The 26,366-nt window shown below is 45.2% G+C and overlaps 1 protein-coding gene across 1 annotated transcript in view; it reads right to left on the bottom strand.

The window, feature by feature from the left end:
* LOC133409488 (endothelial PAS domain-containing protein 1-like) overlaps window positions 1-25,618 on the bottom strand; it is a 32,150-nt gene extending 6,532 nt beyond the window's left edge. Inside the window, 17 exon segments of the mRNA XM_061689554.1 lie at window positions 783-878; window positions 950-1,025; window positions 2,139-2,217; window positions 2,923-2,948; window positions 2,950-3,438; window positions 3,903-4,013; window positions 4,105-4,313; window positions 5,278-5,471; window positions 6,254-6,401; window positions 7,570-7,676; window positions 8,902-9,104; window positions 9,857-9,975; window positions 11,671-11,758; window positions 12,450-12,586; window positions 16,253-16,443; window positions 24,389-24,540; window positions 25,592-25,618. Of these exon segments, the coding sequence (XP_061545538.1) occupies window positions 783-878; window positions 950-1,025; window positions 2,139-2,217; window positions 2,923-2,948; window positions 2,950-3,438; window positions 3,903-4,013; window positions 4,105-4,313; window positions 5,278-5,471; window positions 6,254-6,401; window positions 7,570-7,676; window positions 8,902-9,104; window positions 9,857-9,975; window positions 11,671-11,758; window positions 12,450-12,586; window positions 16,253-16,443; window positions 24,389-24,540; window positions 25,592-25,603 (2,437 nt within the window). The 5' untranslated portion in view covers window positions 25,604-25,618.
* Between the last annotated feature and the right edge of the window lie 748 nt (window positions 25,619-26,366).

The following is a 26,366-nucleotide window of genomic DNA, read 5'->3' as shown; positions in this document are numbered from 1 at the left end:
AACTCGAGGTCCTATAAAAGAAGCCCACGGAACATTGAGGATTTGAAGACTGCTTGTGTGGAGCAATGGGCCAAAAATCACACCAGAGCAATGCATGCGACTAGTTTCTCCATACAGGAGGCGTCTTGAAGCGGTCATTGTAAACAAAGGCTTTTGTACAACGTATTCAAGAAATACCAGTTGGCGTGTTCAATACTTTTTCCCTGTTGTCAGTTCACATTATTACACACAACTTAATTTCTGAGTTTTTTTGTTCTACTTTCTTTATGTGGGAGGTATTACTTGGGTTATTCCCAACCACTGGTGACATTTTCATGGCAATCGCACCTTGGCAAATATATTTAGTGTGACAAATGACGTGTTAAATACTTTATTTCAGCCGCTGTATATATTTTAAAAATGATTTTGTATACTTGATCAAATAAATTTTTATTATTAATAATAATAATGCATTTATTTTTTCACTTTTTACAATTGATCTTGATACTATTTTAACAATCACATTTTATCATTTATATCATTTTCACGTATTATTATTATTATTATTATTATTATTTGTTGCTGAAACACTAATACTAAATTGTGCATTTATACCCAAAAGGCGTTTTGTGCATTGTTATTCTTTTCACATCGAGTCATCAACACGAAGACCAACGTTCCTGACCTCGTCAGAGCTTTTGAATGCAAGCGCCGTTTTTGTTTCGTCCCTTTATGACCACCAAACCCTTTTCCACCTTCTTTTGTCTCCGGCCAACGGGGAAGCGCGCAAACCGCCACCTCACCTGTCATATTTCCTGGATATCCGGACTTCCTGTGTTGCTGCAGAGTGTTGAAACACGCAGTTGGGTTGCCCGGCATCATCCTGCCCGGCGCGGGTTCTGCAAGACAACGTGTTCAGCGAGAATCTTCATACATTTTTCTTAAAATCACACAGGATGCGAGCCCGCACCAGGCAACGATCCCGCTCCGGGGTCCACGTCGCCCCTCATCTTCTTCCAGCTGCTTCCTGAGATCTTACCTTCACCCTGGTCAACGCAAAAACACACAAGAAAAAGAACAACTAAACACACCGCATGGACAAAAGTAGTGGGACGCATACAGGTCGTTAAAATACAGTGGAGCCCAGAGTTTCTGATTGGGTTTTCAACAACTTTTTTTTGGTCTTAATCCGAAGCATTCAAAAATTGCGGAGAAAGGGTTCAGCAGGCGGTAAGGCGTGTTCACCAATCCGACTCAGAGCAGTAAGCCTCCCGGTCCGCTCGGCAACATCGGCCTTAACGCAGCCTGTCAAAAAGTCAGACCTTTGAAATTAAAGTACACGGACGGTATCATAAGGCAGTCTCATCACTTTCTGGGGCTACATGGTGGCATATACTGCATAACAGCCCCACAAGCAAGCGCACAATTGTTTGTTTATGTGTGACTGCAAAATAAGCCACCACGTGGTCAAATGAAGTGTGGTGAAACTGTTGCGATCCTGCTATGCTTTTATTTTGAAGGCCTGACTTTTGACATGACATTCGGCTGATGTTGCCTTAACTTGTCCGAGTGTCGCTCAGCAGACCGGGAGGCTCGTTATTGCCTTGAGTTATGAATAAAGGCTTGCACTGTGGACTCCGTATTCCAGCAAGCTTCAATAAAGCTTAAAAGTGGCGTTGAATGTTCATTTATCCACTTCTTTAATCATTTATTTCACTCTTTTTGTGTGTAAAGCTATCGTCATTCTCTCTCAAATATACTGCATTTTCTGTCTGGAACGGATTCATTGGATTTACATTACTTCCTATGGGGACTATTACTTTGGATTTCGTGCGAATGTATTTTAGTCATTAACGTGTCGGAAACTTTTGACCCCAGGGATGTGTGCTCCCAACGGGCAAATATCAGAATCAGAATCATCTTTATGTATATTTTGTTGGTTGTCTTGGCAAAAACGTTTCAAGCTCGTTCGCCATCAGGAGAAATAAAGCAAATCTGAGGAGGAGGAGGAGGAAACAAAAAGCAGAACTTGTTTTAAATCAAGTCACCAATGTATTTTTTTTAATCTTAATTAGCGCGGCGGGGGGGGTTGACTAAAATCAGACATCAAATTTTTGTGCTATCGCCCACCCGTTTCTGGCCAGCGTGACGTAACTCACCATCATCTGAATGAAGGAGCGCTTGATGTTGCTGGCCGCATTCATGTCGCTGTAGTAGTGGACAAAATCCTCCATGCGCCTACACACACACACACACACACACACTGAATTTCTCACTTGGGTCAGAACAACAATCCTAAAAGTTCTTCTCAGACCGTAAAATTTGTAAACCTTTCCTGAAGTGACCCGCGTTTTCGTCGACACAGTAATGATTGCATGATTGCTTTCACCTGCAGAAACCTAAAACCATACGTTTAGTGAGCGTCTTACAAAAGGGGCCGCGGCGCGGTAAAATGCGTCATTTCTGTGCTGACATTTCCCCAGGTCAATTTCGGGTGTGCCACCAAGTGGGCCAGCGCAGGAAATGAATCAGGCATTCACTACAGTTAGAAATAATGAATCATTCATCAATACTCAAATACTGAAACAAATGTCACGACGGTAAGATGTTAAGGGCAACAGTGTCGTCTCCTTTTGGGTGAAAAGAACTAAAAAGTGACAGCGCAGGTTCAAAATCAAGGAAAATGGTGGAAAAAGTGGGAACGCTGAAAGTATGAAACTTTCCATGCCCTAAAGGTGAATATTGTTTTAACAGTAATGTGGTAACAATGTTCCAGACGGAGCTTGAAACAGTCCTGAGAACTGTCTTTGTTCCCACCGCATTTGCAGCCAAACCAGTGAAAGTGTCAATTGACTTTCAAAATGTAATAATAATCATAAATACGATGTGTGCATTGAAAATAACAGTACTCGAGGGTTGGCTTGATTAAATCCCTGTCATCACCTTTCTTGGTGCGTGACGTGCAGCACGGTTCTGCTGGAAAGGTGGCCGTCGCTCGGTTGCCATGGCGTCCACGGGGTAGGCCTTGTTGCAAGTCAACAGTGGGTCCGGGGGCCACTGCAGGTTCTGAATGCCCCCCATTGAAGACAGAGGGGTGCTGGCGGGGGCTCGGTAGGGCGGGTTCCGCACTTGCCCCATCACGTAGGCCCTCGCCCTCGGGTCCAGAGCCCCCTGACCCGGGGCTCGCTCTTCGCCCGGAGCCCAGGACGCGGCGGGGTGCGGACGGTAGCGTCTTTGCTGACGGGGGGGCGAGGAGAGGGGCTGGAAGAGGCTGGCGATGTTGCTGAAACTCTGCTGCTGGGAGGGAAGAAGACCGCCGCTAGCGGCACCGCCGCCCCCCAGGGAGCCCACATCCAGGGGCTCGGCGGCGTCGGAGATGATGGGATGGAGCTGGAAGTCCTCCCCGTCCATGGGGATGTAAGGAGCCAACGTCTCCAGGTCAAAGTCGCTCAAGTCCCTCTGAAAGAACGCAGAAGAAATACGTGAAAAAAGTCCAATAATAATAATAATAAGCTCACGGAAAAAAAATGAAATTAGCATTCATATTTTGTTTGCTGTACAGGAGGTCAAATAGAAATGTTTTGAGGCCTCCTCCATTAAATCCAAGACCTTTCTCTCAGTAAATGATGACCACGAGAAATGGCCACCATTGTATGAAATTTGGCGAAAATATTTTTCATCTGCGAGAGAATCTGCAGGTTTAAGGAGGCTCAATTCCAGAAATGTTAACGCCTCTCCTCTATTAAATGTGACAACTACACGCTGATATCTTTCCAAATTTGTAGATCTTTATTTTTGATTTACTATACAGTCTGCGGGTATAAGGAAGGCGAATTTCAAACTTTAAATACTTTGAGGTCTCCTTGTATTTTCTTTGTTACCTCCACCAAGGAAGATTACACACACACACACACACAAGACACCTCAGTGTTAGCGGGACTGCCATCCTCTGTGTCCAGAGCAAAGAGCCTCTCCGTTAGCTCCACCTTCAGGTCTCCATCGGTAGTGCTGAAGTAGTCACCGGGGCTGCTGGGCTGAGGACCACCGAAGCAGAACCACAAGTTTGCTTACACGCACCGCAGGGTTGCCGCCATTGCCGTAAGGGGCGCCGTGCCGCACTCTCACCGTGGAGCAGCTGCTCAGAGTCGGGGTGGCGCTGCAGGGCGACGGCTTCTGGTGGGCCGTGTACGTGGCGGCCGCGTTAGCCGCGAAGCTGGCCGGCGGAAGCGGGGCGCTCTTGAGGGTCTCGCAGGCCCAGGCCGGAGTGCCCGGCACGGGCACGGAGGCTGCGGGGCGCTGGGGGTACGCCGCCGGCTCCTCGAAGTGAGGATGGCCTATCGGAGGAAACCAGCATGTGACGAGTGAAGTACTGCAGTTCTTTAGGCTGCCTTGACAAAATTGAAGACCTCGCCTTCAGTAAAAACAAGTGGGCAACATTGTACGAAATTCCGTGTCAATATTTTTGATATGCTACACGATCTGTGGGTTTAAAGAAGATTTTTCAAGGCCGGAAAATTAAAGACCTCCCTTTAGTAAATATGCACACTAGACGAGTGGGTGATATGTTTTCAAAATTTGGCAATAATATTTTGGATAATGCTGTACAATCTTGGGGTTTAAGGAAGCCAAATGGAAGGGGACTTTTTGAGACCACTTACATACAAATTTAAGACCTCCCTTCAGTAAATAGAAACACTAAGAGTAGATCAACAAACTGACTATTTTTGATAAGCTATACAATCTGGTTTTAAGGTTTTAACTTTTTGAAGGCCACTTCCATAAAATTTTAAATCTCACCTGAATAAACATGACCACTGAGATATTTAACAATATTTATAGATGATATGCTACATGAAATAAATGCAGCATTTTTACAGTGTTTGCTTTGAAGACTTTTATTTATTAGTATTATTTTTTTTTTTATATACACACAATCACTAGGAGGGGGAAATATTTTATGAAAGTTGGCACCAATATTTTGTATATTCTATACAATATTTGTGTGAAACCACTTTGATGGCTGTAAATGTATTTTAAGGCCATGTTGAAAAAAATGAAGACCTCTCCATTAAAAGTTACTACGTGGAGTTTTCAATTTTAATTTGTTGATATATTTATTTATTATCAAATTTGGCAAAGGTTTTTTTTTTTTAATATGCCCCCCTGGTGCTTTAAGACAACTTTTTGAGACCATTTTGATCCAATTTAAGAGCTCCCGTTCATTAAACATGACCAGTAGGCCGCTATTTTGTTCCGTCCTACTTTACTACTACTAGTTTAATAGGTAAAAATTCAGACCGAAATCCAGGCTGATGATGGTGTCCCCGGGCGTGGGCGCCAACTGTGCGAGGTCTTCGGGTTCCTCTTTGAGTTTGGTGAAGAGCGGCTCGCCGCCGTTCTCCCCGGTGAAGAGCCCGCCGCCGGCCAGTCGGGGCTTGAAAAGCGACTCGGTCTGCTCCAGGGAGAAGATGGTGCTCTTCTCTTCGATGTCACTGCGGATATATAGGGAGAGAGAGGCTTCCAGGAAAAATCACTACCGCCCAGATAAGTTTCCTAAAATGTCTTATTAAAATCGCTTTGTAGCGATGAGGGAGTCGGGAATGAGCTGAATGATTCCGAACGCAGTCGATCGAGCTCATCCTCGACTTCCCAACAACTACTGCAGATAAGAGTTTTTATCAAGTGGACTATACATCTCATCTCGAGAAATTCCTTCCTAATCGACGTGAGGAAAGTGTAGAAATGAATAAAGAAAAGACAAATCTTTCAGAGGAATGTTGGTCCAAAGCAAGGTTTAGTTCCAATTTTGAAATATCGAGGGGCAACGCTTATTTTTCAGTTTGGGTGTCAATGCATCTGCATGTTACTTTAAGGTGAATGAAAAAAAAAAAAAAAAATTTGTTTTTAATCATATTTCATGAAATATTGAAACATTTGACAGATGTTTGGACTTCGACCACTATTGAAGTAAACCTTTGCCGGCAGCCGTACAGCTTCAAACATCACTCGACTAAATCAATCCAAAAAAAATGGAGTCAGCCGACTGTAGTTCTCAGTGGCTCACTTTGCTTTTCAAGTGTTTTCTATTTTTTTTAAAGGTGCGTTGTGGGATACACTGAGGGCGCAATATAGGGGACAACTTACGCTCACGATACTTTTGAACAGCACTGCAAAATGGCTGACTCGCTCTGTAATGCGCGCACTATGAAGTAGATGAGGAGCGATTTGGAACATAAGCAGCGAGAGCGCTCCAAGCAAGACGGCGGCGTCTGACCCGAGCACGTAGTTGATGCAGACGATGCACTGCGGCTGCGAGTTTCGGCTGTTGTAGATGACGGTGCCTTGCGTCTCCACCCACACGAAGCCGCCGCTCTTTGCCAGCATGCGGTACTGACCGCTCACCGCTTGGCCTTTGCTGCACACTGCAAAAACACATTCAAACATTTACCTTGGACTTCAACTGGGTTTGTGAACAAGCTGGTTACTCAATTGTGTTTTCATTGAAATTAATTTTGAAAAAAAAATATATATATATATATATATATTTTTTTTATTTTTTCTCCCAGTTTTTCTTTTTTTGGGGGGTAACCAACTCAGAACTAAGAACCCTTAAGAACCCTTATGAGTGGTTTATCTTCAAGATCTTGGGTTTAAAAAAAAAAAAAAAAAAAAAAAAAAAGTAAATCTTGAGATCTTTTATTTGTGAAATTTCATGAGCAAAATGTTAAAATATTAGTACCAACAGCTTTTTTTACGACCGTATATTCCGGATTTGTACAAAGCTCCACCTCTCCGGGCTTCTGGGAATATGCTAACGTCTGGGATACACAGAATGTTCGAAAAAAATGGACCAATGTGACATTTGTTGCAGTGTTCAGTTGTGTCGTGGGAAGGAAGCAGCCTTGAGAGAACGCCAGGTCGTTGACCAAAGATGATGATGATGAGGAGGAGGAGGAAGTTCAACATGACCACACAACATGTACAGTGGTGTGAAAGTGTTTGCCCCCTTCCTGATTTCTTAGTTTTTTGCATGTTTGTCACACTTAACTGTTTCCCATCATTAAACAAATTTAAATATTAGTCAAAGACAACGCAAGTAGACACAAAATGCAGTTTTGAAATGATGTTTTTTATCATGAAAGGAGAAACAAAATTCAAACCTACATGGCCCAGTGTGGAAAAAGTGATCGCTGCCCCCGACATAGCGAAGTCGAACAAAAGATCCTCAAAAGCTAGACATCGTCCCGAGGTCTAAAGAAATTTAGCAACCAACGAGTAAAAAAGTAATCAGTGTGGAAAAGTTTATAAAGCCATTTCTAAAGCTTTGGGACTCCAGCGAACCACAGCGAGAGCCATTATCCACAAATGGCGAAAACACAGAACAGCGGCGAACCGTCCCAGAAGTGGCCGGCCCACCGAAATTAACCCAAGACCGCAGCGACGGCTCATCCAAGAGGTCACGAAAGACCCCACAACATCATCCGAAGAACGGCAGACCTCCCCTGCACTCATCAACACTGACATGACGGAAGGGTAATGTGTGTGAAATAAATGCATGTGTGTGAGTGTGTCTGTGTGTGCGCGTCTTACGGTTTTGGTGGCTCTTGGTGACGCTGTCCGAGTCCAGAGCGTGATAAAAGTCATAGACCGAGCGGCCCAGCAGATCGTCAGGTGTGTAGCCCATCAACTCCGTCACCCTATATACACACACACACACACACACACACACACACACACGTTTCTACACATCTCAATAAACATAATTCATCTTAATAGAAAATAAATACGTTTTTTTTTTTTCAAATTTACTTTCACTGAACTAACGCTAACATTGTTAACGATGAATAAACAGGAAAGAAACCAGGAAAGAAAACGGTTACGACGTGTCATTTAAATCTCAGTTCAAAGAAATATCTATAGGCTGTGACTTAACGTTAACTGCTGAGCTCTGTTGCTAACCGAAACGGCAGCACCTAACCAAACATTTGTCAAATGAAAAAAAGCATGGAAACTGTGTTTTTGTGACCGGTAACGAGGCAACGCATAAAATATTTGGAATCGGCAAATTTTAACCGATTGAACTCATGTCTGCCGCGCTCTCGTGGCCACTCCGCGCGATTCATCATTAGTGCTGCCTTGGTTGCCAATGACGCACGACTTTTTGACAGAAGCCCTTTTTGCCGAGTGAGACCTCCTTTTCTCACTGCGACCACTGTGTGTGTGTGTGTGTGTGTGTGTGTGTGTTCCCTCTAACAAGCGCCAGCACCTTCAATAAACTCATTCACTTAATTGGACACAGGATTTGAGCCACTATTAACCACCCCCTAAAAAATTGGCTGAAATAAAAAAATGGGCCCTTGTTTGTAGTGGAGTCACGCATACACAACACACACACATGCACGCCCACACACTCGCCCAAAAGAAACCTTTGTCCCGCATGAGCAGCTTGAAAAGATTACAAGTCTGCATGCACAAGGTTGTGTAACCCCAATCAGTGTGTGTGTGTGTGTGTGTGTGTGTGTGCGCGCGCACACACACACACACACACACACCAATGTCTTCCGTCTGCCAGCAAAGATTGAAAACCAGCCTTTGGTCATGCCGCATCACCGTTACCATGGAGACGTAACCTTAAAGTGGGTCCATCACAGAAATGAACGCCTCTCCTCAAATAAATAATACACGCCTCCCTGTGCTCATTGAAGTCTGTTGCAAAGCCAACGAGCACATTAAAATTACTCAATTAAATGATGACAAAGTGAAAGAATGTGTCTCAACTACTAATCGGGCGTCTACGGAAGAACAATAAACGCCGCCCTGCGCTGACGTTTTTGCGATTGTTCACACACATTGAAAGAGTTGACTTCTGAGCCCAGTCCAGCTGGGTTGCTAGCCAAAACAGTAGCAAATGAGACGGCGCACCTGTCGTCGCAGTAGGTGAACTTCATGTCCATGCTGTGTCGGCTCAGGAAGGTTCTGCTGTCCAGCGGAGCCTCGATGTTGGCCGGGTGCGGGACGGGCCGGCACATCAGGACGGTGCAGGTGAGCGCCGGCTCCTTCAAGCCGCACGCCGGACGCTGCGGGGAGCTCGTGTACATCTTCAGCTGGCCCGTGCAGTGCAGCACCTGCCGGCGACACCACCGCACTTCACGTCATCAAACGACCTTCGTTCGGATTGGCTGTGGACAGCCGTCGTGCTGTTTGATTGTTAAGCCACTTTCTTTCGGTAGATCTCGACTTCCTATTAGCAATCAGCTTTTGTGAATAACAGATTTCATTTGGATCATCTGTTTAGCATCTACTACATCTGTTGGATTGTTAAGTGATATTTGGCATGATTATTTTGGTAGTTTTCGACTTTCCATCCACATTGGTTTGTCGGGATGCTCAGCCAGCAGCATCGGGCAGCTTTTTGTGAACAACGGATTTTGATTTGGATCTTCTGTTGTGCAAAGTTTCCAGCTTTAATTTTGGTAAATGTATACTTCCAATTAACGCAGGCTTGTTAGCAGCTAGCGGACACTTTGTGTACAAAGGACTGATTAAAAAGCGATGTTTACTGCTTTTATTTTGGTAGGTTTTGACTCAGTCGGGGGTGGTATCGATCAGCTTTTTGTGAACAGAAGGACTGATTTGGATCTTCCCTGTTTATGCTCTTTGATTCTAATGTTTACTGCCTTTATTTTGGTGGGCTCTACTCCCCATCCCGTGTTGGACTTCCAGCCAGGAGCGGCATCAATCAGCTTTTTGTAAACAAAGGAATTCCACGCCGATTATCTTCGACTTTTCGGTCCATTTAAGTCGGGAGTACAAACGACTGCTACGTTAGCTTCTCGTGCTATTTATAGTCTTGTCAACTGACGGCAGCCGATCGCACCTTCCAGCTGGCCGACTTGAGATTGACGGTGCGCCCCCTGTTGGTCACCGTGCATTTCATCCGCATGAAGAAATCCCGCTCGGTGCCCTGCTCTTTGCTCTTCTTTCCAAAGCCGCCGCCTGGGAAAACAACAACAAAAAGAAACGAGGAGTGCGTCACTTGATTTGAAAACACGTCACTGGCTGGCCTCCTGTTTGTTTACATCTTTGTCATTTGGCTTTGTTGACTGCGGATCTTGGTCAGGGTGCTACCGAGCCTTCTGATTGGCTGACACCAGTCACATGTGACACTTTTGCTGAAAAATGACTTTTTCAAAGGCTGGCCGATATTGATTTGAAATGAGTGCAGATTCTTTTTGCAAAAATCAAAACACTTCATTTTCATCTTCTTGGACTTTTTTTCTCAAAGCGTGTCACTCCTCGGCAAGAGTGAGACATATTAGGGCGCTCGTGTGTGTGTGTGTGTGTGTGTGTGTGTGTGTGTGAGAGAGAGAGAGAGAGAGGAAAAGGAACTGTGAAACAAACCAGATTGCTCCGCTTGCACCGCTGATAAGTCTTATCGAAGGCATGTGTGTAATGTCGTGTGTGTGTGACTTTCTCTCACTCACACACACACACACACACACGGCTGTCGAAATGACCTCTGAGCCCACGGTCGTATGTCGCTCTCATGAGATAACGGACGTTACGTAACTAGTGTGGGGCTTCATTTTTGACCCACAAGCGCATTTACGTTGTCTCGGTCAGGTGGCCTGAAATATGCTGATGTCAGCAAATATATTTCACTTGAAGGTACAGTTGTTATGATTTTGCCTTTATACACCATCATTGATTTGAAATAAAACCATTAGCGTGCGATGAATGTGTCAAATTTCAGCTTTAAAGGAGAAAATGATGTAAAAGTGACTTTTTTAATGCTTTGTATACAAATACTTGTGTCCACCTACTAAGTGTCAAATTAAAGCATTAAGACCTTATTTTTATCATTTGACTATTTCTAAAGAAAATGTGTTCGTGATTGCGCCGAACGGAATTTGTAATATCTGGCATCTAAATTTAGTTAGCTCTTAGTGTTACCGGAATTAGCTTCTGATAAGCGGGCACATATGTTTTGTTTGTCGAGGTGGTCGACGTGGGGGTGAGAGGTGTTTTGACAAAGCGCAATTCGGTGGCCCGGTGATCAAGTGCTGCCGCCGTTATGGGAAATACAATCAAATATGTACCGGCGCTCACTTCACAGCCGCGGTCCTAAGCTCGGGTAAAAAAATTCATAAAAATGCCGGCGTAAAAACCGTGCCAAATCAATCATGCAAGCGACTCGCTGTGGTGACTCGATTGGACAAGTCGCAACAACGGTAACAACAATTTTATGAGGGGGGGTCTCCAATAACAGATCATAAAGTCACTAGATTTGTTGCTAGTTGCTTTTTCTTTTTTTTTTTTTACTGACAAATAGTCACAGGAGAGGTCGGGAAAAGTTGCTAAGTTGGCAACACTGGGTAGCCCTCGCTTTGCGCCTTAAGCGCTGCCCCTGGTCGTCATGGTAACAAAAGCCACCCGCCCAATACTGATTGATTTCAAGCTGAGCGTGGATGTTGTCCAGACTTTCAATCTTGAGGCGACGTAATTCCACGCAGCTCCCGCCGCGGCGGGAGGGCACAGGCGGATTTTTCAGACAGTTCAAGAGAGTTGATAGATTTGTTCTCAAGCTACTTTCAGGACTTTATATTGGTTAAGAATCAAATGACTCAAAACAGCCACGATATGTTTGTGCATGTGAAGTGGGGTGAGGGGGGGGTTAGGGGTCACACTGACTGGCTGTCTTCAGGCTGAGGTTCTCTCTGATCTCGTCGTGGTCACACGGGTGCGTAAAGTCGAAGATGCTTTGGCCGGTCAGCTCCACCTGGCAACAACACAAATACAGCAAACACATTTAACACATGATGCAAACGTGTTGAGAGTGAAAAGCTGTTAAAAGACGCCTCAAAATAAACCAAATGGTTGGTTCCCATGGTTACTTGAAAGGACCAGCGTCGATAAATACAAAAGCGGTTTGATGATGATTGCTCTGGTCTTCAAAGCAACAACAATAAAGCCGCAAAGCTGTCTGCTGTTAAGACAAAATCTCATTATTGACTCAAGTAGACTTTTAAGATACACCTAAACGCGTTAGGATACCACACAAATCGAATTTACGGGCCAAACATGCGTGTATAACGCAATTAGAAATTTATTTTGCTTTTTTTGTAAGCAGATCACAAAAGACGACCGGACTGTTTTGCACATGCCCAGTGGGGGGGTTACCGAAACGCACGATAATACGAACTGTAATTTAACTGATAAACATGATTCATATTTATTTCAAGAACACTTTTAATTGAAAGAATACAATTGCAAACACACTCGCTAACACACTTTTTGTGACGTTGTAGATTAAAGGGAAATAGCTAAAACTCATTACAATTATACTTAAAGATATGATAATACAAAAATGTGTTTTGTAAATACAATCAATTCTTTCAATGACTACATTTAATTTACTAAAGACAATCGGTTATCTTTCAGTGTGTGTGTGCGCGCGCGCGCGCATATACCTGCGTGAGACCCATGAACTTGTTGATGTTCTCGGACAGGAAGATCATGTCGCCGTCCGACGTTACCACGGTGATGAAGCCCTCCAGAGACTTCAGGTACAAGCTGCTCATGTGCTCGTCATCGCCGCCGTTGCAGCCTGAGGGCACGCACGCAGACACACGCAGACACACATTAGAAAGGCGCACATTTGTGTGCACACGCTACGGTGCACTTCCTCAAACGAGCACTGACCGGCCACACTGTTTGAACGTTTAGCTCGCTCGAGCGCGAAACACTTTAGACCGTTTACCTCTTTTCACACTGGCCGGCTGCGCGTAAAGTTGAACACCCGACACCCGTTGGCCGTCGCCCTCGGTGTCGAAAGCAATTGTCACGTCATCTACCATCCGCGCCTTTCACAGCGGTGTACAAGGGGATAGATAGCGGGGGTCACTCGTTTTCTTTTTTTGCGTCGAAAGCAATTGTCGCTGTGCCCAGACGGTGAGGGGTACATTTTGGTTGTCTCATCATCTTCGCCTTTCATACGGTCGATCAAAGCCGGCCGTTTGTTGGGAGAGCGCGGGCAGCCGGGAATCGGGATGTGAAGTTCAACACACCAGACTCGCAGGTCACAAGCGTTTCACGTTGAAAGCAATTGTTGCCGTCCTCAGATGCAACAATTGACGCATTTTAAGAGTCTCGATATCAGTGAGCGGAATTTGGTACAGACGCATTTAGGACGTAGGAAAAAGTCAAGAACCGTGGCAGAAAAATCGAACAAGAAAGAAGTTAGCCATTTTGCTTCGACAAAACAACAACAAAAAGACATCAGCCCCTGACACCAGATTCTGCAATCTGCACGAAATTTGGTTGACGATGGTTGATGTTTAGAAGCGCATCATCCACAAATAACGTCTCGAGAACCCACGGCAGAAAAATAACAGGAGGTCACCTATTTGGGTTTGCAGACGCAATTTGCAGGGCCCTTCGGCCAGTTCAAGTGAAAACTATTCTATTATTTAGATAATAACGTTGTGGTGCAAGTTATCTCCTTGGACGTGACAAATTGAAATTGTGAGCGTGTGTGTGAGTTCATCCACAAAGGCCAGCAGTGGAAGAGGGAGGAGGGAGGAGGGAGGAGGAGGGAGGAGGAGGGAGGAGGAGGGAGGGAGGAGGAGGGAGGGAGGGAGGGCGGGCCGGTTGCGCTTTGGGGGGGTCCGAGGGGAAGATCGCAGTTCCTCCAGTGCTTCCCTCCGATAAGACTTTGACCTCTCAAAACTTCCAGCACGGCCGGTGGGGGGGAGCCCGAGAGCTTTCTCACGGGGGAGTCTCCGGGGTCCGCTCCAAAAGGCCGGCGGCGGCAGGCACCTTTGGCCTACATACTTAGCTGTGATTAGCGGACATTTGGAGCCCGGTTGCACTTTCCTCTCTCTGTTGTTCTTGGGTTGCGTAAGCGTCCCGCTCGGACCACAATGGCCGCCGGGAACACGTCACGTGATCGCGTTTGGCTTTATTGACCAATCCGAAACAGGACACGCTTGACGACACACGCAGACTTCTTGACAGGGTTTACGATAAGGCTTTTTTTTCCCATCAATATTGGGATTTTAACTTTTCATTAATTTTTCTTTTTGTTGTTGACTACCGAGGCGCACAGCACATCAACAGCTAGCTGACAGGAGCTTCGCCTAGCTTAGCACAGTTGTGCCCCACGACATGAAACACGTTTCCATTTCCATCTCTGGTGACAACATACGGCTGTCAGCGTGATATGGGACAAACGCGTCGAAAACAAAAGAACGGTCTCGAAACGTGGGCTCAGAAAACAAACAAATGGTTCAGTTTGATGACACGCAAAGACACCTTGACAGGTTTTCGGTTGAGCCGAAACGAGTCTTATCCCCGATATTAAAACGATGACAAACTACAAAGCTCGCAAAAAATGTAGTATCGTATAGAATTGTGTAGTACATTATGTTCGGCGATTGCTATACCATAACCTAGGCAATATCACAAACATACTTCTTTCGATAATATACAACAAAAGATGAACAATAATTTGTTAATATTAATAAGTGACCTGATAGTGCCAGAAAGCATAAGAAAAATTACTAAATGCAAAATATTGTGGGGGCACGGTGAGAGCGTCTGCCTCGCAGTTCCGGGGACCGGCGTTCAAATCCCGGCCCCGCCTGTGCGGAGTTTGCATGTTCGCCCCGAAGCGGCTCAGAAAATGGATGAACGGAAAATATTGTAGCGCGCGCGGCAAATTTGAGTTCTACGCCGACGACGCTAAGCTAAAGGCTAATTCCAGTCTTTTTTGTTGCGTGCCAAAGATGCAGGAATAGTGACGCTGAATAAAGATGTGCGCGAAGGGTGACATAAATAATGTAAACGAGTTTGCAGCAAAACCTGACTTGAAGGCGTGTGTGTGTACATATGTGTGTGCGCGTGAGCATGTCGGCGCCACGTCGAGGGGCTGTTATGGCTAGCTGCAGTAATGCCGGCAGCCGTCCGCCGTTGGGCAGAGGCCTTCACTTCCTCTCCGATCTCCCCTCGCATCTCGCTCAGCTTTTTAATCGCGACACCCATCTCGCTGTCCTCGCATGCACTTTCGGCTCTCCCGTCTCCTCCTCTACGCGCTTTTAGCCACCTGCCGCAAGACAAATGGAAATCATCCACAAAGCAAAAGTTCAGCCTCAGGCACGCGCGCAACGTGCAGGCAAGTAACCGATGCAGTAATTGCAGCTAAAGGCCACTTGGCAATGGAGAATGATCCAGAATGACTTGAAATAATACACAAAGTCAGCCAAGATGCAGGATAACTCAGGGCTTAATTTGGGAATTTTTTTTCACATTGAGACATTGTCAGGGTACGTGGACAGCGGGCTAATGAAATGAAATAATCCACAGTTAAAGCCCGACACATCATATAACTAAGGAATTACTAATGATAACTGCCAACAAGAGCGACTCGAAATGATCCACAAAGTCAAGATAGATGCAGGGTGACTTGGGAAAACCACATTTAAGACTTCTTAAAGATTTGTGCGAACCAATCGAATGAAAGCAAATAGTCTACCAAGTTAAAACTCAAAAGCACATCATGTCATTAATAAATCCGATCCTCGAGCCTCAGTTAATAATGATAACGGTCGTCGCATGTAATAAACATCACCAGAAGGACTTTGAATAATCCAAGTCAAAGCCTAAAAAAACAACACAAACGGATCATCTAACCAACGTGATCCTTCCTTGCCACTTGGTGAACTACAAATAACCACATTGACTCGAAATAATCCACAAAGGCAAAGACCAAACAGGGAATAAATCAAATTGATCTTCATGACGACGGCACAAGAGAAATGAACGGAATGAGTGGAAATAATCAGCAAAGGGACAGTAATATATTATGTGAATGATGTGTCTTTTTTTAAAGGATAATTCCAGTCTTTGTTTTGGATAATCACATTTGAGACTTTTTAAGGAATATATGCACACGGTGCGAATAGAAACAACTACAAAGAGTCGAAATAATCCGGAAAGTCAAAGCCCAAGCAACATAGACAAATCATGCAATCAATACAATAGATAACACTGGTTAGTAACGATAACTGCCACTTGGCACTATAAAATCAACACAGTGACTGGATATAATACATAAAGTCAGGAAAGTCTCAGGAACACAGTACGGTGACGTCCACGCTGACGTTGACACTTTGAGGAACGTGAAAACAATAGCGCACGTCTTGATAAAGCTTCGAAATTAAAAGCGACACGGAGGCCAACAAATATTTTACAAACGTCGTGTGGGCGCGCGTACCGCTGGCAAAGAGTCGGCGCGTGCGCAGGAAGCTGATGGCGAGCCTCGTGATGGACGCTTTGTCCAGGTGAGCGCTGACGCTGTGCGGCAGAGGGAGCTGGCGAGCCAGCTCGTAGAAAACCTCCGTTTCTTTACTGCGGCGACAGCGAGCGGCGTCGCGGGACTTCTCCTTGCGACGCTCCGAGCTGCTCCTGAGCAACACAAAACAACATCACAAATTCACTATTGGGACTGCCTGATAAAAAGCACTTCTTTCTTTCTCTCTTTCGTTCTTTCTTTCCTGGCATTTTGATTCAGAAATTGAGATGTTTTTTAAATGTTCAATTGTTTACTAAGACAAAGATGAGAGCGAGATTAACTGCTCAATGAAATCATCTTTTTTTATTTTGTTTTAAGGGTTGAGGGTTAGTGACTAATTAGTGACTGCCAAATGAAAACCATGTACCACCTATTTTTTAATTACGTTATTTTTTTAATTACATAAGTGTTCCCGAATGTCCAATGAAAAAAGTCCACCATTCTTTTAAATTTTTGTTTCATTTTTTTCAAATGTATTGACTGCCCAATTAAACCATTTACAAAAAAATTCAATTCAATTTAAAAATCACTTTTAAATGCTGTGACTCACCAATGAAAACCCACGTACAGTATCTCCTACTAAAGTTTTTTTTATTTGACAGATTTTAGATTAAAAAAAACACTCTGTGATTCTCTGATTAAAATTAAGCCTTTTTACTTTCATATTTTTCTATTTTGATTAAAATGTATTAAATAAATGTCCTTGACTGTCCAATGAAAAGCACATACCTCCTAATTTGGTGTTTAATAGATTTTTGTGTAAAAACAAAGTTGATATGTATATCTTGAACAATCCTAATAATGTTATTTGAAAAAAAGAATTTGAACCTCTTAAGTTTAACTGGCCAACATAATGCATGTTGTATCTCATAATTACTAACAATTTGTAGAAAAAAAAAATTCTAAAAACAAATTAAAATATCGACCACCAACGAGAAGCATGTATCTGCTAGGTTTTGTGTTTAAAAAAAAAAAGAAAAAAAGAATTGCTACATATATACACTCACGACACATGCATATATACACACACAAGATTTCTACCACAACATTTCAACCACATACACTAGAAAGATGGATAACGCTTATTTGCCCAAAAATATTTTTTTCCCTCATTGCATGCGAGCGGAGCACGGCGGAGAATTTGGGCTCGCATGTGAGCCAACACCGATTAAAAGTGATGAACATCTGTTGACACGATAAATACAAAACTAACAACGCACATCTTGGATCGACCACGTATAAAAGTCCTCTTTGTTTGTGTACGGCAAACAAGTGATTTAATCACAGCTTGATTGACTGCAGTCGCAGCGAGAGGTGACAAAGGACGGTCATTTATTGGCTCTCGGCCGGCCATCGCTCCTCGCCGGCAGACATCACGTGGAGGTGTTACGCAGCTTTTCACTTTAAGGGCATTTTCACACCACCGTGACGCTTTCAAACCGCCACGATGCTTGCCGGGTTAACAGAGGTCAGCTAAATATCGACGCGTTCGAGACCACACGATGCAACACCGAGACTTGCCGGAGACCACGAAACAAGACTAAAACGTTTGGGAGTCGAGACCGAGTCAAGGTGGAGACCGAGGCAAGGTCGAGAGCGTGGCAAGACCGACGTCATAAAAAAGAAATAATCTATTTTAAAAACCAAGACAAGGTTGCGCAGTTTAAGGGCATTTTCTTTTAAATACATTTGACAGACAAAGCACAAGATGCAAAAATCTCAAATAAATTCCTGCAAAAACACAAATCTTAGGATGTTATTGAAAAATGAAGCTTTAAGGGGGAGCTCGGTTCCATTTAAGAAGGAGACCGCAGCATTTTGTGACTGAAACGTTCAAGGTGGGGTTTCATGATAAGGCCCCTCGGGTGCTGCAGAGGAGGCAGGAACTTGTGCAGTTGTGGGAATCGGTCATGGTTTTTGTCCCAAAAGACAAGCGCACTGTCAAGTGTCAGAATCCTGGATGGCATCAAAAACGGAGTCCTGTCCTGAGCCGAGCGCTTCTCCTTATGATCACATTCAATGAAGTTGAAGGGTAGCAAATCAGCGCCGGTGTTGACAGAAAATCCAGAGTCCGGCCAGTCCGAGACCGAGACCGAGACACGACAAGAGACTTTTGGGAGTCGAGCCCGACCGAGTCAAGGCCTTCAAAGATTCGGGGTGTTACAAGGCTGCTGAATACACGCAACATTTCGACTGCATTCCCAATGTAATGCTGGCCGCACAGCAAGTAAAGATGCACACACCAGAGAGTCTGAGGCCAAGATAAGAACTGAACATCGCAGGAATTGAAAGTATGTGACTCAAAAGGTCAACAAGCACAACAGAAAGTCAAGGCGCAAGCAGCCATACATTAAACGGCGTAGACAAAAACATTTTGGGCTGATTTCCGTAGAAGGAGTTCGTCCCGAATTTTTCTTGCAGACCAAAATGGCCGACTTCCTGTTCAATATCAGGCATGGGTCAGTATGATAACCTTGATAAAATTGCAATTACAGCTCGAAAATCCATTCCTTTGAAATGTTGGGGGAAATGTACTTTTTTTCCATGATGCACTTTCATTTTTAAACAACATATTCAATATTTGGTAGATTAGATATAAAGAAAAATCTATATATCTATATAAAAAAAAAAAAAAAAAAATCTATATAAAAATCTATATAATCTATATATCGATATAAAGAAAATCAAAATGCAGTGCAACAGTACGGGCACTTACTTCTCAGAAAACGAGGAGCTATTTTCCAACCAGCTTTTCGCCACTTTGTGAAGTAACGTCAGAGCGGGAACAAGTTGATGTTAGCCATGCTAGTTAGCTAGTCATCGACCTTGGGAGCGAGTCTACGGCATTTATTTCACCAATTGAAGACACACTCGTAGCTGGTCGGAGACTTTCATGTCAAGGCAACATCTGATCGATATATTGCCATTATCTTGAATTTGTCAAAGAGTGACAGGTGGCGCTCTTGTAAATATCGTATTGGAAGTATCGCCTCGTCTCGTAGCCACTTTTCCGTAAGCACATTTTTCATATCCTTCCTCTACTAAGCTGCGGTAGTCAACAAATTCCCAAAAGACACGACGGGGGGAAAAGTCGTCGGCCTTACTGACTGCTCGCACCGACAATGAAAGGGGCAGGGGTCGTGACACACGCCCACCCAACATTGTGTCGATCGGTGAAACTGGTTTCCGGGGCAGATTTGATTTTTTTCAAACTTTCCAATGGGGGGCTAGTGAGTGAAATTTTGGGCAGTGGGCGGGATTGGAATCGGGACCCCTGATATGCATACATATTCATTTGCCAAAAATAGTTCAGTTGGCGGTCGTTTTGAGGCCCCGCCAAAACCTTTTATTTCCCCCCCAAGAATAATCAGTGATTCCAAGAACTGCAAGTGAGTGTGCGCGGACACACACACACACACACACACACAATCATCAAGAAACACACACAAACACGCAATGGAGATAATGTCCAGGAAAAGGCTGAGCACAGATCTTCATGATTTTCTATCCAATGTGCCATCAGTGCGTCTCCCTGCTGTTTACACTCATTAATCTATGCACTAATGAGTGTGTGGTGGCTGTGTATGCGTGTGGTCACCCTTTGATTGTGCGCGTCCATTGTGGACGTACAAAGTTGCAGGATGCCAAACAATGGGGGCGGCGGCGGCGGCGGCGGCGGGGCTCCTGGCAGAGCATCGACTCTTCTGATGTGCTCGCCACCCTTGCCAGCGAGGCCTTTCCTGTCTGGAATCCCCACAAGTGACTACGCTCCGTGATAAGGCACAACCACGGCCAACGAGTGAAAAGCTTCCCGTTTGCCGCTGTAGTCAACTGCAGGGATACGTTCTTGACACACTCGCGATAGGAGAAAATAAGTTGGATCTCTTTCATTTCATCAACAAACGTCCGCTAGCTTAATGCTAACGTACGAGGGCCAGACAAAAAGTTGCGTCGCAAGTCCCCTTTTCCATCCATCCATCCATTTTCTGTACCGCTTCTCCTCACGCGGGTCGCGGGCGTGCTGGAGCCTATCCCAGCTATTTTCGGGCGAGAGCCGTGGTAGACCCTGAACCGGTCGCCGGCCAATCGCAGGGCACATCGAAACAAACAACCATCGGCACTCACATTCTCACCTACGGGCAATTTAGAGTCTTCCATCAACCTACCATGCGTGTTTTAGGGATGAGGGACGAAACCGGAGTACTCGGAGAAAACCCACCCAGGCACGAGGAGAACATGCAAACAACACAGACGAGGCCCGATTTGAACCCGCAACCTCACAACTGTGAGGCAGATGTGCTAACCAGTCGTCCACCGTGCTGCCAGTGTCCCTTTCCCCTCTATTTATTGCGATAGAGGTAATATAAACACAGAAATAAAGCCCAAAAAGTGGGGATTTGATCGCTAACTTTTTAATCTCCCCTCTTTCTCAACACCGACTGTCCAACGATGAACAGGGGAGGGGGGCATGTACGCCAGCCACGTAAAAACTTCGTTGGCTGTGCTTTTAACCCCCCCCCCCCTCCCCTATTTTTTTTAACACCTTGCTTAACTTGTCGGCCATCAGAGAAGGGCTGCTCTGTAACTCCTTCTTTTAAAGGTTCAAAAGGTGACAGATCATCTGGCGGTGCCAGATCGGGGTCCTTGTTCTTCGTCTTTGATCCTGGACACCAACTTTTTGACTGTGCTGTAGCCTCATTGAAATTGGCATCGACGTTACGGTAATTAGAAACCTTCAAACGACTACTACTTTATCACACGCGGCGCAGCAACGCATACAACAATGCTCACCGGCGCTCTGCTCTGTGGTAACCAACGACTACCGCACATTGACGAATGTCGAATGGGGCGAAAGGAGAACAAAATAAATGATGGGTTTCCACTGCGACACGTTCGGTGTACTCCGGTACAGCTGCGAGACGCTCAGGAAATTCTTCCAACACTACATTCCTACGCTGAGATCATCCATTTCAACACAGTGGTTGAAAATGAGTTGACCAAGAGTCTGAGACAGAGCAAGATGAGCTTTGAGCGAAGCTACGTCCGATAGCCATCATCGCACGACAGCGTGCGCTCACTCGCACAGACAAACTTTAGCCAATATGTCGATGTTTGATAAAGTCGGGTTGAGCAGGGGGAGGGGGGGCCAGAATCCCCTATAGTCCCATGACTTCAGGACTACAAATATGGCTGACGGCAGGGGTTTTGTGCGTGTGTGCATCTAAGTGAGGCTATGGGCCATTTTGGGAGTGATAGTGCATGTGCGCGAGTGTATGTATGCGTGAGTGAGCGAAGCCGTGAGTGATTCTGTGAGTGTGCGTGAGTGCATGCATGTGGGTGCGCGGGTGTGTTTCCTTGACACACACACACACACTTTTAAGGCCTGGTTCAGATGTGCCGCGGGGCCAAACGCCATCAACAGTGTCATTAGTGAGCATAGAGGAAAGCAGACATGACTTTATTGTTTTCATCAGGCAGCGCGTGCGTGCGATGCCGAGAGCGTCATCATCTTCATCTTCGTGCTCACCGCCGCCAATGCCAAGGCTAATTTGAGGTGCGGAAAGACGCGGTTGAAAGCCGGCGAGGAAGATAAACGAGCGCCACGACGCCAGACGTTTGGCCGGCCGCGTGACTCTGATCTCCACGCAGGAAAAGACGTAAGCGCGCTCGGCGGCCTTGTCGGCGCGTCCGGCTTCCTCTGTGCCACCCGTGCGAACATCTTGCGGCTCGTCAACACATTGGGAAACGTCTTGAAAACATTTGCGGTCCGACAGTGTGCAACGCAGCCACATTTGGCGGCCATGTTTGTATTCCAAAAGTGATGGGACTACAAACTGGGGGTCTGGTCCACACACACACACACACACACACACACACACAAAAGCACTCAAATTCACTCTCTCTCAGACTCCATGGCAACATGAAGCGTGACACACTAAGTCAAACATGCGTTTACCTTTGACCTAAAAGCATGTGCTCAGGTGTTGTGTTTTGCATTCAAACACACACAGTCTTCTTGTGTTGTGATAACAAGCTGAGGGGTGCTTATAGGAAACACGAGGCCTCCAAAAAACAGCAAGTGTTTACATTTATGTGTGTCTGTGTGTGTGTGTGGTTTAGCCATGTAACTGTGAGCGTGCAGTACGTGTGTTGCATATAGTGTCAACTTGTGCATATCAACCTGTGTGTGTGTGTGTGTGAGTGAGTGAGCGTCTGCATGCGTGATACCTTAGTTTATGTGCTTGTACATCAACGTATGTGTGTTTGTAGGTGTGTGTGTGTGTGTGTGTGTGTGTGTGTGTACAGTTCATCAAGGTGAGTTTGTGTGTAATATGTCTGATCACATATGTAATGCGCGTGTGTGTGTACATATGCAGTGCAGTATGCTGTATGTATATGTGTGTGTGTGTCATCTACAACCCCAATTCCAATGAAGTTGCGATGTTGTGTTAAACAAATAAAAACAGAATACAAAGATTTGCAAATCAACCTATATTTAATTGAATACACTACAAAGATAAGACATTTAATGTTCAAACCGATAAACATTTATTGTTTTTAGCAAATAATCCTAACTTAGAATTTGATGGCTGCAACCGGTTCCAAAAAAGCTGGGACAGGGTCATGTTTACCACGGTGTTACTTCACCTTTTCTTTGAACAACATTCAATAAATGTTTGGGCACTGAGGACACTAATTGTTGAAGCTTTGTCGGTGGAATTCTTTCCCATTCTTGCTCGATGTACAGCTTCAGCCGTTCAACAGTGCGGGGTCTCCGTTGTCGTATTTTACGCTTCATAATGCGCCACACATTTTCAATGGGAGACAGGTCTGGACTGCAGGCCTGCCAGTCTAGTACCCGCACTCTTTTACTACGAAGCCACGCTGTTGTAACGTGCAGAATGTGGTTTGGGATTGTCTTGCTGAATTAAGCAGGGGCGTCCATGAAAAAGATGTCGCTTGGATGGCAGCATAAGTTTCTCCAAAACCTGTATGTACCTTTCAGCATGAATGGTGCCTTCACAGATGTGTAAGTTACCCATGCCATTGGCACTAACACAGCCCCATACCATCACAGATGCCGGCTTTTGAACTTTGCGTCCATAACAGTCCGGATGGTTCTTTTCCTCTTTGGCCCGGAGGAGACGACGTCCACAATTTCCAAAAACTATTTGAAATGTGGACTTGTCGGACCACAGAAGACTTTTCTACTTTGCGTTAGATGAGCTCGGGCCCAGAGAAGCCGGCGGAGTTTCTGTGTGTTGTTGATAAATGGCTTTTGCTTTGCATAGTAGAGTTTCAAGTTGCACTTACGGACGCTACGTAGCGCATTCAATTAAATATCGCTTGAACATGCAAATCATTGTGTTCTGTTTTTATTTATGTTTAACACAACGTCCCAACTTCATTTGAATTGGAGTTGTAGTTGAGTTTGCTTGTAACGTGTGTTTGCATATGTAAGAGAGCCGTGTTGCGTTGTGTGTGTGTGTGTGTGTGCATATGAAATGTCGTGGTCATGTGACATAAGACCCTGCCTCTTCGTGTGTTCTTAAAAGAGCAACGTGTGTGTGTAAATTGCTGACGCACATTAGCACGACCCAAAGTGAAACAAAATGTCCTTCAGCGATGCCAAAACACAACTGCCTCGGACACAAAATGGCCGCTGTTGTCCAAACGCTGACTCACACAATGGTGATGGTCCACCATCATGTCTTCTTTGTTAAAGACACACTTGAACTCCAAAGTCCAACAAGTGCACATAGCACACTGCAAAGACCCAATTTGTCATGAAGATTAAGGCTACTTTATGACAATCGTTTCTCAAGACGAGCTAGCCTTTTCCTCGTCTGCTGACCGACCCCAAGGTTAATTTGTAATGAATTCCAACCCAACAATACTGTCCTGTCACACCCGCTGGATCAGAGAGATTTCCTTCAACTGGAGAAAATCGGACGTTCCTTAGCGAAGTGATGGGGACCGACGTGCAACTCGGCAGCAGCTTCGAAATGTAGAAATGATATTTTTGCAATGATGAGGGACATGAATGAGATGAACTACCTGCCTGCTGCCGCCTCTGTTGCCGTCGACCTCACTGATGTGCCCGGGGGTTTTGTTGGTTGGCTTGGCTGTGTACTACTTGATTTCTTTATTTCGTCACTGTGGTCGACGCTACCATTCAAAACTTTGGGGTCACTTGGAGATGTGCTTATCTTTGAAAGAAAAACAACACTAAATTAATCAGAAATTATTAAAGTGGGGAAAAAAACAAATAAGGACATTTCTAAGTGATCCCAAACACTTAAAAGATATGTTACAAATACAAGTGTCTTTTCACAGAAAATGTAAAATTGTCTAGCTGACCCCAAACCTTTGAAAAGGGAAGTTTTTTAACTAAGAAGAAGCACTTATTTTCACATTCATCTGTAAAGAAACAATCTATTTATTTGTATTATTTGTGTGTAATTGTGAGGGGGAAAAGTTGCCTGGTAGCTGGACAAATAAAGATAATCCCAGATGAAAAAAAAAAAAAAAAAAAAAAAAAGAGCAAAGCTTGTGTCATTGTCATTGAATTTTTCTATGAGCAAATGGAAAAGAGATTAACATTTTATTTTAAGGCCCAGGTCGCCCAGCCCGACTTTGAAGCTTCTATTGTATTTCTTCAGTTCCCTGAAAACACGAGGACGGACTTAATTACATGACAATAGGACATTGAAGTTGCTACCTTCCATTTTTAATACGACTTTCACACGCATGCACGCACGCACGCACGCACACACCTTTCCTTGCTTACAGTTAGCCTTCCTGCGCTTGTGGCGCCTGGCCGACACACAAACAACACGGCAACAATACAACGCTGGCTAATCTGTGATCCCGAGGAACACCGAGTTCTGGAAACTCGGCCAAACGCACACGCGCGCGCGCACGCACGACCGCACACACGGCCGGACAAACACGTTTTCCCGCTCCGGGGCCCCAGGTTGAGCTCAATCAGGGGAAGAACGATGCAGGAGATTGCTGATGATTGTGATAGGCCATGAAAGAGGAGCGCAGCTCGCCCAAGAAATAAACAAAGCCGCCCGGGTACAGACGGGCCGATTGAGGGGCGCGCGCAGGCGACGGCGAGCGGAGGGCACAGGTGGCGTTTGCCTGCCCGACGACCAGTCGGAATACCAAACGAGACGGACGGCGAGAAGCCAGAAGGGCGGGACGGGAAGTGGCCCTGAAACACACACACACACACACACGCGCACTGTGTTTTACCCTTAAAACCATCGTCACGGTGACATGAGGAAGGAGACAAGTGAAGATGTTCTTCATTCTTTGGTGCAAGCGTGACAACGTCTCTGCCAAAACAATTACGGCAAATTAGCGGCGAGAGAATGTCGCATTGTCTCATTTGCGAGTTCAACTCCGATTGGTTTGTGAGGGAGGCCAGCATGGTGAAACCAGTGGTTAGTGAGTCTGCCTCACTGTGGAGAGGTTCCGGGTTCGAATCTCAGCTCAGGCCCGGGAGTTTTTATTATTATTATTATTTTTTTTTTAAACATCTTAACTTCATTGTCGCCTGTGAATTATCAATAGTTATGAATGCTTGTTTGTCCATTTGCCCCATGTGATTGGCTGACAACCAGTCCGGGGTGAGCCCCGCCCCTTCCCCAAATGCAGGCGGGCTGGATTCCAACTCACCTAATAAGGACAAGTGTTGTAGAAAACGGCCGGCCGGAGCCAAAGACGTCGTCTTACGTCACGGCTGAGCTGACGGCGCGCGCGTGCAAAATGAGTCCTTGGCATCGGAAGAGCGCGTCCAGGTTGGAAATGTTTACCTCGAGCTGGCACCTTCCCGTATTTTCTTTTTGGGATTTCGTTTCACGTTTCCGGATACACGCCGAAATATTCTGCCCGCCGGTCGGTAGCGTGAGACGTAACCGCGACAACAACATGTCCCGCCAAAAAACACGAGCACATCTCCCGACGGGCGGACTGAGCCCGTCTTGTTATTGGGTCCAGGCCGGCTGCCAATTAACATGTCAGGTCA

Source organism: Phycodurus eques, chromosome 11, assembly GCF_024500275.1.
Source record: "Phycodurus eques isolate BA_2022a chromosome 11, UOR_Pequ_1.1, whole genome shotgun sequence".
Taxonomy (NCBI): domain Eukaryota; kingdom Metazoa; phylum Chordata; class Actinopteri; order Syngnathiformes; family Syngnathidae; genus Phycodurus; species Phycodurus eques.
This window is presented reverse-complemented; position numbering and strand designations above follow the sequence as displayed.